Here is a 12,748-nt window from a genome sequence, read left to right as displayed (position 1 = left end):
GGTATACCTGCACAGGTGGGGCACCGTCTAGCTTCTGTTTAAATGTTGCTAGAATGCAGGGCTGTTTGCCATGCTTCTCTCAGATATGTCCTCAATATGCTTGCTTTATTAATTTATGTCTTTACTGAATATCTCAAGTGTACCAGGAATAAATAAATAAATAAATACTGTGATTGTGAAACTGAAAAACCCCTAATAATGTTTCTGACATATTTTCATTATCTCTCTAGCATATCCATGGTTTTCAATTGTTTTTTCGAATGTAACCACCTTCTTGTGGATCCACATCTATCCCATTTCCCTATTCTTTCTTTGTTAGACAGAGTTCCAAGTTAGAACACAATTCTTGTGCTGAACCATCCTCCTTTACTCATTGATAAATATGTCCTCTGAAAGGCAGGCTCTGTTCTGCCCAAAGAGCATTGCAGGAATACCAATAAATGTACCTTTAGAGGATGCTCTCAAATATACAGATACATTAACTGTACTTGTGTTACATTATTTAATGTACTTATAATACTAAATGATATGAACGGGAAAATGACTTCAATGCATGTTGTTCATTTATGGAGTTACATTCTCACAATCACTGCATTGAGTGTTACAGAACACATGATCTTACCTTGTGCCCCATGTAGCAATTCCCTAGTTGATTTAGCTATGATGTGTGAATAAAAATAACAAAACAATCAAGATTATGTAAAAATGAAGCAATACAGACAACATGGGACACAGCAAAAGTAACTTATTGTTTCCAGTAAGCCCTGCAGTGGGTTCTGTAACACTAAATGTACCTGCATTTTGAAATTTATCCAGAAATAAGTTAGACTAAACAATGAAGAGGGGGACAATGAAAATGGCCCCAAGTTAATTCACAGTAGATTTAGTAGCTAGTACACCTTTTAGTGAAAATTTAAAATGTCAAGAATTAATTCTGTCAGGTTGTTCCTATCGGTGCCACAGCAAATGTCTGAACACCATCACCAAACCCTGCGTCAGGTCAAAGGTCAGCCACCAGTCAGAGTATGAGCTGAACATCTGCCCCGAAAGCGGACTGGACAGCCAGGATTACAGGTGTGCAGAGTGCCGGGCACCTGTCTCGCTGCGTGAGTTCCTTCTGCTCTTCTCTTTGCCTTCCCTGCTCTTAACACACCTCTGCTCCTGTTTCACAAAGACTTCCGTTTCTCTTCTTTTTTTCAGTCTTTTGAAAAGACAAATCTGTGTAGGGGCATGCAGGAAATGTAGCTTTGTCATTCCCTTTAAAGGTGTAGTACTACATAAGTTCTGATCCTTGGAACAATTGTTGTACATGTGCCCTCTTGCAGTGCAATGCAAAAATACCAGTAGGAGTTTAAACAAAAGAAAACCTTTCATTGAAATAGAATACATTTAAGCCGCATCTTTTTAGTAAGTAGTTCTAAACACTTTCTTTTTACTAGAACATAATTGTTTTTAGAAACAAACCAAGAAATATGTGAAATTGTGGGGGGGGAAAAAAAGAGGAAATAAATAACTGGCATCTAAGATATTACATTTTGGTCTTGTAACTATCATTGAAAAAAGAAAAAATTCAAGAGAGAACCTCCAATTGTCTAGGCCTTGAAGGTTAGGTGAATGAAATCCAGTTTTTTCCCCTGCAGGGGGCATTCCGAATGAAGCGAGACAGTGCGACTACACTGGTCAATATTACTGCAGCAACTGCCACTGGAATGACATGGCTGTCATCCCTGCTCGAGTCATTCACAACTGGGAGTTTGAGTCCCGAAAAGTGAGTTTGACTTATCTGTTGATTAGCATTACGTTCTTTCAAGCAATTTGATTATTAAGGATAATAGATGACGTGGAGACGGAGTCCAAATTTATGCGTAATAAGTAAAGCAAGGAGAAAACTGGAAGTTAAATGCTGTTTAATATTTGTATAGTGGTCATCCTTTATTAGGCAATACTACAGCATAAACAGTTATAACCACCCTATAATACCATTCCACTAGCACGTCCATTCTCGTTAGCACAGTCTCATAAACATTATAGGGAACTCTGTAATCTGAATCACGAGAATTGACAAAGAAACTATTTTAAAGTGACTTTTTAGGCTTTGCTGAATGAACCATCTATTGGCAGAACCTTGATACTTTCTGGTAATAAGATTCAAATTACATTGTTCACTTGGCAACTGCGCTGTACTGTTGGTCCTGGATTTGTCTGTTTGACAATGGAGTATGAAAATTCCAGGGTTCTGGGAAAATGGCATTGTTCAGAAGCTGACAGAACAAGTGTTTCTCTAAGAAAAGTAGTGCTTGAATCCACAAAGTTTAACACACAGGTATTGTAAGTGTAATGGGTTAATGAAATCCTATGAATTCTAGGCTTGGCTCCATTCAGTTGAAAACTATTAATCCCTGCCGCTAACTGTGTCGCTGTGTGTGATGCCCGCCTGCAGGTGTGTCGCTCTTCAATGAGGTACCTCAGCTTGATGATGTCACGGCCTGTCTTGAAGCTCAAAGAGATCAACCCATTGCTCTTTAACTTTGTGGAAGAGCTGGTGGAAATTCGGGTGAGTACTTTCCACACAGAAATGCACCATAGCTGTCCTATACCAGGAGGACTGCATTGCATATGCTGTGTAGTTCCTTGTTCTTGTTTTCAGTCAAGCTGAGATATTATAAATTGTTTTAACCCTTTGCAGTCAATTTATTCAGCACTTGTCAGGCGCGTCGGGTCCAATTTATTTTCACACGCGCTGTTTATTTTACATGCGCTGTTTGTACATTATTATTATTATTTTTTTTTTTTAGAGTAAAGCAGGTTTAAAAGGCATTGAATCGCAAAAGTACACTCAGTTCTGTATCTCCAGCCAAGCCCCACCCCTTGTTCACTGTATTTTCCTCATACCTCTTTATAGACGTGCATACTGATAAATCCTCTCCTTAGCACTCATTTTATCACCAAAGTCCTCAATGCTATCCAAGTCATTATTTTATTACTATAACATCTCAAAAAGCTTTGCAAGTGTCTGTGATATTCTTTGAGCACTGGATGCAGAAGCAGCTACCTCCTTTGTTATGTCTGCATGGGGCTATGAGATACACCTTTTTTTATTTTTTTGGTCTCACTCAGCCATTGAAAGGTTTTCTCTGCTTTTTCCGGAGAATAAATGATTAAAGACCTGTGCTTTACGTCTTTTTAATGATGTTGGACAGGGTCTGACATCGGACTGGAAAGGGAAAATTGTAATATCGGACCTGATGCGACATTGGACTGTAAAGGTTTAATCCTAACTTGTTGCATCTTATCTTTTGTACTGTATTTTAGTAGTATATTTTGCACTTACTTTTAACTATACTGTATTTAAATATTGTTTTGCATTGTAAAGTTGTATTGCCCTGTAACACTTGTAAGTCGCCTTGGATAAAGGTGTTTGCCAAATAAATAGTAATGATAATAATATTGTTCACCTGGATTGTTGGTGTTACATACATTAATTTGTAGGTAGTTGTTGTTTCTTTTCATCTTATTTTTATTTTGCTGTCAGTTCACAAAACTGTAACAGTATCACACAAACACATACAGTACTTTCTTTTTACACCACACACCAAACCAACAGTTTGTTTAGAACTCTGGTCCAAATCAACACACGGAATCACAGGGAGGTTCCAAATGGGTGATTTCAGGACTGTACTATTAACATGCATTTCATTTACCATAGGATTAACATTTTATCTAGGGTTTTACACTTAAAATAAATGTCTCGCACATTTACACAACAGTATCTTTAGGCTACTTAATATCTAATTCAGTAATCTTTACACATTCAATGTTCATTACAGCAATTACATTAATGTATCCTTTAAGAACATCATTATAGATAAATATATAGGTAAGGATTCCTTTTTAAGGTTCCAGTGGAAACTGTCCATGTCTGCATGGTGGCGAAGAGTTCCTGAACTGACAGTGGCCATTTCTGCACAGTTATGGTTTCCATGGTAAATTTATTATACCTGAGGGCTTGTTTTGTTTTGAATTTTCTTGATTTTTGCACCTCAGTACCCAAGGGAAAATAATCACAAGGTAGTAACAGATTTCTATGTAGCACTCTGTGATTGCCTTTTCCATCTTATGGCTTGAGTTCATACGCTGGGCATACGCTTTTTCTGTTAACAGTGACATAGATCCTAGCTACACAATATGACCTCAATTTACCATGTCCACCACGTTCAGTCAGATTCTTCACAAGCACCTGATCTCCAGGCATGAGAACGGTACTTTCCACATTTAAATCATAGCAGTTCTTACTGCGGTCTGATGAATTATTTGCACAGCACGATCATGGGCTTCTTTCATTTGTTGTTTCCACATCTGCACATACTCTGTGTAGTCCACCTTTGTGGCTGTGGGTTCAGGGGACAATCTGAAAAAAATATCAGTTGGCAAACATGGAGATCCACCAAATAGCAGCTGGAGTGGAGGAAATCCTGTTGATTTGTGATGGGTGCAATTATATGCATAAATTACTTTATTTAGGAACTCTTTCCAATTAGATTTTTGATCTTCAGGCATACATTACTAATATAATGGTTAATATCCTGTTGCATGTGTGGCCAATAAAACCTTTCTCAAGCCAAACAGACAACCCTTTCAGTGCCAAGATGTCCCATTTCTTTGTGCAGTTCTGGGTATACTCTCTGCTTGTATTTGTTCTGCAATACCAACTGTTGTCTTGTTTCTGTTTTGCGATATAGAACTCCATGCTCATCTGTAGTTTACACCAATCTCGCAGCAGTGCTGTTGTTTTCTTCATTTCCCTTTCTTGCTCACTTGGTTTGCAACCTTGATTTTTGTAATGCAGGACCTTGCTGATGACTGGATCTTCTTCCTGAGCTTTACGGAATTCCTCATGGCTTAATGGCTCAATGGTGGTGATTGCATACTGGGAAGCGTAGCAACGTTGGTAGTGATGGATGTAATCCATGCAGCTTGACTGTTGTTCTGGATACCTGCAGACTGAATAACAGCAAATGCCACATCTTTTAGAAGCTTCCTCGCTACATTCTGATATGTAGCTTTCCATATCCCAAGGCATTCTGGATAAAACATCAATATTGTGTTTTCCCACATGACACTTGATGGCAAAGTTATAGACCACTAGCTCAGCAACCCAGCGATGTCAGGTTGCATTTAATTTTGCAGATGACAGAAGTTAAAGGACTGTTGTCACCTATAAACTGTGAAAGAGACTGCATAGTACAAGTAGTATTTCAGTAAGTGACCATTTCAGAGCTAAAAACTCAAACTTCTCAAAGTGTAAATTGTAGTTTTTCTCTGCTGGGGGAAAAAATATAATTTTTTTTCTCTGCTTGTTGATCGCTGCTTGAACAATGGCATTCACACTTCCAGTCTGCTGTGGTAAGGTGGTAGACATTTCTTCATTCCTTCTAATATCAATTGGAATTTCAGATTTAGTTAACTGTAGTTTCCCAAGCACAATTCAACTCCTTTTAGAATGATATTCTGCCCAGTAGGATTACTAAATGGGGTTGTTATGACACGTTGGTCGTTTCGGAAACTTCACTAAGATTTTGTTGATGTTCAGGTCTTCTAAGCTACAGCAGTTACATCTGGCTGAAGACCCCGCTGAATCGAAACCTGATTGTGCACTACACTTCACATTGACTGTTTCGCCTTTTGGAATTGTTAAGCCTCGTTTTCCAAATTTTCCAACTACACACAAATATTCAGATTGATTACTTTGGATGATGTTTACAAGGGTGCAAATGCTGTTCAATTTTACACGAGGCAAAGCTTTTGTCAAGCTATTGACTAGTTTGGTGAGATGAAGTATCTTGAGCCTTAGAACTGTCCCTTTTTAACAATCCCTTCAATTACATTATATCCTATACTTGGTGTTTCTAAGTTGTAGCTACTCGCCAACACGGACACAGGCAGAGCTTTGTTGTGTGGTTGCAGCTGAAACTGAATTTCAATCCATCCTTTGAAAGGAATTGATGCACCATTAACAGCTCTGAGGTCAAGTCCATTTTCAGTCTCCATCAGCTCCTCTAGCTGTCGAACCTGCATAACCTGGCAACTTTTCTCTCCACCAGTGTTCAGAGACCATGCAAACTTGAGCTCAAGTATCCCACAACACTCCTGTTTTAACATTATGAAAGCACTGCATTATACATTTCTTCCCAACAAGGTTAGTTACTTTAGAAAACTGACCAGGTGTTAAATAGCAAATGTAAGCAGCTCCCTCTGAACTTTGAATAGAATTTATTACTTTAACTGATTGATATTGCTGGCCTTGATTTTCACTTCCAGTGGCATTTACAATTTAAATCTTGCTTTGGGTGTTCTTCAGTATGCTAAGGAAGGGACACTTTAGTATGGTCAGTCAGTCATGGTCCAGTAAGAATGACCTTCCCACATTTCCCGACTTGACTGCTGATTTTGAGTATTTTTTTTTTTTTTTTCTCGCAACACCCTGCTAAATAATGTTCTGTACTCCCACATCTGAAACAGTAGTCACACAAATCGCCTTTCCCATCCTTTTGGCAGTTAGGGCAGCCTCTCTTTCGTTGTCCCTTTTTTGTTTTGGGCTTTGGTTGGAATTTGTACTGATTTAGTGTTCTTTGGTGTTGGGGTTAAAGCACCTTTAATTCTTGCCAATTCAACCTTTAATTCTTTAACTTCAGCTATGCCACCTTTTCAGTTTTTTGATCTCATTTGAAAAGATACCTTTTTGGTGTGTCATACTTTTTTGTAAAGAGGGTTGTGCATCATCTGAGGCTTCCTCTGAATCCCGTTGTTGGGCTTCACCAAGCTTTGCTGTTTTGACGGGCACCTGCCCCAATCTTAAGATTTTTCTCCATCTTGTTTCTCACTACAGCATTCAACCTTTCAAAGAAAACCTCATCTGAAACATTTATTCTGCAAATACAGCTGCATTAATTATAATGTGCACATTGTCATTTTGCAGCCCAGTAAGTACTGACTGAAGAAATGTACTTTGCACTAAGATAGGGTCATATTTCAGGCCTCCATCAGATTCCTGAGATGCGAAAAGCAAATTTTGCCTTTTAAATCTAGAGTTTGAGTTAGGCAGGTGGAGGTAGTGCTGACTGTGCTGTGCTCCCTTGTTCTACAGAAGCTACGGCAGGACATTCTGCTTATGAAGCCGTACTTTATCACATGTAAGGAAGCCATGGAGGCCAGGCTGCTGCTACAGGTCAGTATGAGCTGCATCAGATCGCCTTTGTTTTTTTTTTTTGTGATAACGACAAAAACAAACCAACCCATTTCTTTACAGTTGCAGTAATGAATTCACCTTCATAAAAATGTTTGATCAGATTTCCAAGAGGAACAGATCTCAAATGGCAGAGTATAAGCCTTAGACTTATTTATTTATTTCATTTCTCTTCTGCTATTTACATCCTTATGATTGCATCACACGAAAATGTGTCTTCATGCAGTATCCTAGAAAACACATTAGAAATGATTAAGAGAAAAAAAAAAAGATTGTTATAGGTACGATGAGAGGCGACATCACATTTTCATTCAGCTGATGCAAAAAATTCAGGAGAGATAAAGCATCTTGATGGGAAATAGTCATGTCTATTGTTGCAGATGCAGAAATCCAGTGAAGAACTAGATTTGAACTTTAACAAAGAGCAGTTCTGTGCCAGCCTTTAAAACCCGGCAGAAATTAAGTATTGGCATTTAATTCTGATACTTTGTTTAATGTACAACATTGGTCATTTATTAACCTGAGTGTCCTTCTTCAAACAATTGTGAGTAGGGTGTTACATAAATTAAAATACTTATACACAAACCTCAAATTAAAAATAAATACTTTTAGACCAATGCCACGTCCAAGCATTACGAATAGTTTTGAATGTAGCAATTACAATGAAGTAGTTCCTTGGCTTTGCTTTGGATTTCTTAACAAAAGTAGCCATTATCAGATTCCATCAGATTGAAATTTACAAAAAATTGAGGATACGTTTTCAAACACGATAACCATCCTTATTTCACTGGTAGACTGTTGACAGGGACATCATTACTATTTGATAACATGAGACCTTTTTTTGCAGTTACAGGAGCGCCAGCACTTTGTGGAAAATGATGAAATGTACTCCCTGCAGGACCTGATTGACATCTCCAACGGACGCCTGAGCGCCTCTCTAACTGAAATCCACACCACTTTCGCCAAGCACATCAAACTGGACTGCGAGGTGAGCGAGAGGATGTGCGGGTGAACAGCCCTTCCTGCCTGAGCTTATTTTAAAAAAACAAAACCTGAAACTATGGCTTAATAGTGACCCCTACTGGTGAAATGAGAGTTTACAGATTCCCCCACAGCCTGATCCCTCTTCTTGTAGCTACATTTTCAGAGTCCAATACTGATATCTGATTCGCTGAGCTAGGATATATTGGGAATTGCAGGTTTTGATTACCCTGTGTATTGGCATTTAGTACAAGGTACTCTTCTGTATGCTGTGGATCTCAAGATGAACAACTTTATCGAGAGGCTGACACTGGCAATGTTTTTATTGGTAGGGAATGTATGCTGCCTACATAACCTGGTTTCTTAATATAGTTTTATGACTATAATTTGAAGATATTTCAGTAAGTTTCAGCTTAAAATACAATGTAATGCGATTCATTTCTTCTCTTTAGAGATGCCAGGCGAAAGGTTTTGTGTGTGAATTGTGTAAAGAAGGAGATGTCCTCTTCCCTTTTGACAGTCACACCACTGTGTGTCACAACTGCTCCGCTGTTTTCCACAGGTCAGTGCATGCTGGGTAACACTGGGTACTGCCTGAAGGTGGTCCAAAGGAGGAGTTCTTTAAAAATGCATGCTTGATTTCCAGAACCTCATATTACCATGCTAGAGTCACAGCTTATAGGTCTTGCATGCTTTTTCCTATTGCCCGAAGAGTTCAGGCACTACTGTTGGTCAGTTTTAACATATTTATTTTATTACTGTGTCATTCATTTTAGCTAATTATGCAACACCCATTTAATTTATAAAAGTATTACATTTCTTTGCTAAAATGAAAGGGTTTCAAGTTCTCCCATGTTTATTCAAGGAGACAGTCTTTCACAGACTTGAAGCTGCTGTGCCCACAATCCTGACTAATTTTACACAAAAATATAATTTCACATTGTCGTTTAGTTTAGCCTTCTGTGAATGCCGCTCACTAAAAAATACAGTGTTGACACTCCAGTTTGTAGTTTTATCTATTGTGACATGAGCGTCCACCCATATTGAAATATCTTCTCACTGCATCTGAGAAATATAAAATAACATGCACCTCCTGCTACTCCTTTCAATACTGGAGGAGGTCAAAATGACATTAAGTTCTGTTGTACCTCACAAAGCCAAACGGCGATTCCAAATGGGAAGGGCTTTTTTGTGAGGCTACACAGAGAAAAGGTTTCCAGGGTAGGTCATATGTGCTGGTTGGGGATGACCTGGACAATTTTTTGAAGATGTTTTACCAACAATAAATAATCTATTGACCAAGTCATTAACATAAGAGGTTAATTAACCCCGGTTAGGCCACATGAATGGAATAACCAATGAAGAATTTATAGGCATCACACGCTGAAGAAATGAAACAATTTAGGAGAACAAGACAACGAGTGCTAGGATTGAAATTGGTTTTGAATAATCCTGTCACTTGGCTTGCTCTTTTAACTAAAGTAATAAACAAATTAAAGTTATGTTATATTTCTGAATTTTCAGGGACTGTTACTATGACAATTCTACCACCTGCCCGAAATGTGCAAGGATGTCCGAGCGAAAACAGCCTGTGGTGCCTCTGGTCAGCCGGGAATGATGAAGTGAGAGGAAGCATTGCTTAATCGAATACTGGTGCCCAGACAGTCACTGTTATAGGAAGTGTTTAAAACAGAGCTTGGAGCTTAGAGTTTGCCAGTGCTAGACAAGTAACAGCACGGTGCTCCGCAACAAAGAAGCCTTGTTTCTATACTTATTTTATATGGACTGCAGTACACACTGTAAGCATGGAGCTCACTCTTTACAGTGCACACAGTCAACATGCCAGGTCACTGCTGCCTTTTCTTTTCTGACACCAGAGCAGCTGGAATAGGACCGTTAAAGCAGCCTTTGTCAGTAAAAACAGTAAAGAGAAACTTAGTCTCTTGGACCAACTACAGTATGACCTGAAGCCAAGTTTCAAGAGATTACAAGAAGCCCATAAAGTTGTTGTTCAATTGAAGTTCTGGAGTAAGACTGATGCATTTAAATATGTACACATTTTTGTTTAGTTTCTCACAGCGATAGAACATCCATACTTTCAAGACCTAACCAATAAATGTATTCTGTATTGTAATACTCGATAGGTTGTAAGTCAATGTTGGTGTTGTATAGAGTGCTCATTGAATGTGGAGAACAGTTTTAAAACACAATTCTTGACCGTTGTACTTTTTAAAAATGCATTAGATGGTCTCTAGACTGCATTTCTTTGTAATGTTGTTATTAGAAACATTGTAGTTTTGATTGCAACAGCCAGTACAGGAGGACTGATGAGGGAGGGTTAATAACTTTGCTGGCTTTTGTTACGGAGATGAACAGGGCTGTCTGATTGTATTAATATGTTGGAATGCAGTGATCTACTGGTAAAAATAACCACTGTGTTTTTGTCCTGCATGTAATAATTGTGGCAAGTAGGTCTAGTATTTTAATCTAGAAAAGTTTCATGAATATCAAGCTGTACTTTATCAATAAAACTGACTGGGGGGGGGAGACAAAATCTAAATAAAATGACATTTTGCATTATCAGTAATGAAAATGGATGTAAACACAGCCTTCAGGAAAGTAGATACAGTAGCTTTGTTGACAAATTTGACAAGTCTGTTGTAGATTTTGGAGGCAGGTGAAGCCTTGCTTCCCCCTCTGTACAGTAAATAGGAAAGTGTTATTAATCTTTAGGATTTGTTTTATATTTAGATATCCTAAAAACTGTCTAATGCTAAAAAAGTAAAATGCTGCCTTGGCAGTCTCTCTTTTTAGAATACTACATTCCATACCGATAACTGAATCTGTGGATAGTTTATCAACCACTATAATTCAGGCAGAACCAGAGCGTTTAAATGAAACGATGGAATGTCTGTCCAAGTATCAAAAAAAAAGAAAAAAACATAGTATATTGTACTGGGACAAATCCCTATAGTCTTTCCACAATTTGTTGTATTATATGTCATGCATAATATGGCTCCAGGCAACAAAGTTACATTCAGGAATAAACATGTATATACAGCACACATCATCACACTCAATTACAGTTTGCCTAATCAATGCCAGTGTCCCTGATGGTCACACAACATATTGACAGGTAATGAGTAGACAGTAAATAACCCCCCCCTCCCCCTCCCAATTAATAGAAAACTACATGCATTGATTTGTGGCATTTCAGGAATAAGCACGAACAAAAGGAAGATAATGAATGTCAGGGTAACAGAATATTCACTATTTGTTGTTCCAAGTATGAAGTGTACACCTTTGAATTTGATATACACTACTTATGTTTACTATGTAATTATTTGTTTTAAAATAATTGAATGCTTGTTGCCTTATCATTCACCACAGACTATATAGTTAAATCTAATATTTTTTTAGAATTACACCATATATTGTAGACACTACCATCTATATTGCCTTATGAAGTATAGTCAATTTCACTTTCACCTCAAGCAAATATAAACTCTTATTATGCCAGTGACAAATTATTTGGACATGTATTATTCATGCATGAATAAAATCCTAATTATACTGCCAGAAATGTGTATTTTGTGACTTCACAATTGACAAATCTCATACAAACTAGAAATGTTGTTAATGCAGATTTACATCTAGTACCATTGCCTTGTGGATACTGTTCTTCATGAACATGCTGTACCCATGAACTCATCTTTTGCAAGAAGGTTAGCGGAGGACTGAAATAAAAGTATTGTTAAGGGCTGCTCTTGGTCTATATATATATATATATATATATATATATATATATATATATATATATAACTAGTCCCCATATATATAATATATATATTTGAAAAAAAGATAACGACACGACCTACAAACCTGAAGTTTTCCAGGGCAGCCATGTGCACACAATCGCCAGCACCAAATGTTCTCAAGTAGTATCTTATGGTTAATGGTTCCACACACAATTCTGACACGCATTGCAGAAGGCAGATTATACGTCAGCCTCCCATCTACAGTAAAACATTCCACTGCTATGGATACGTTATGTGCGCTACAGCCAATGACACACATAACATGCGACAACACTGATCGCCCGATTGTATTTATTAATAACCGCCGTGTTCACAAGATTGTAGTTTTACTGCCCACTCTCAAAAAAATAAAAATAAATAAATAAATAATAATAATAATAAAAAAATACAGATTTTGAATATCTAAAATAACAGCTTTAAATATCGGTTATATGCCACATGTCGTCCTCGTGACATATATCGTACATTTACGTGTTGAAATAACCAGGCGTTTGTCTGTGAAGTCACATTTATTTATTTATTTTTAAAGTTTAGCTGCTAAAAATTTTGGGCCTATATCGTCAGTAGCGAGTTCATAAGTTTCAGGATATTTCCTTGTTGCTTCGGACGCATTAAAAGGCCGGAACGGGGTCCTTCAAAGGACCTCTACGGTCATGTTGACACGCCTGTACATAAAAGTAACAGACATATTAATTATGAAATCATT

The 12,748-nt window shown here is 37.7% G+C and overlaps 1 protein-coding gene across 6 annotated transcripts in view; it reads left to right on the top strand.

The window, feature by feature from the left end:
* def8 (differentially expressed in FDCP 8 homolog) overlaps positions 1 to 11,803 on the top strand; it is a 20,597-nt gene extending 8,794 nt beyond the window's left edge. For 4 of the 6 annotated variants that reach the window (XM_041221948.1, XM_041221947.1, XM_041221950.1 and 1 more), the window contains 8 exons: positions 1 to 15; positions 942 to 1,106; positions 1,641 to 1,768; positions 2,441 to 2,554; positions 7,145 to 7,225; positions 8,091 to 8,231; positions 8,677 to 8,786; positions 9,749 to 11,803. The exon at positions 1 to 15 is cut by the window's left edge and continues 127 nt beyond it. In XM_041221948.1, the coding sequence (XP_041077882.1) occupies positions 1 to 15; positions 942 to 1,106; positions 1,641 to 1,768; positions 2,441 to 2,554; positions 7,145 to 7,225; positions 8,091 to 8,231; positions 8,677 to 8,786; positions 9,749 to 9,842 (848 nt within the window). In that variant the 3' untranslated portion in view covers positions 9,843 to 11,803. The other 2 variants (XM_041221951.1, XM_041221952.1) reach the window with 2 other exon arrangements.
* The last annotated feature ends 945 nt before the right edge of the window (positions 11,804 to 12,748 follow it).

Source organism: Polyodon spathula, chromosome 21 (assembly GCF_017654505.1).
Source record: "Polyodon spathula isolate WHYD16114869_AA chromosome 21, ASM1765450v1, whole genome shotgun sequence".
NCBI lineage: Eukaryota > Metazoa > Chordata > Actinopteri > Acipenseriformes > Polyodontidae > Polyodon > Polyodon spathula.
Note: the sequence above shows the minus strand (reverse complement) of the source record. Positions and strands in the feature narration are given on the sequence as shown.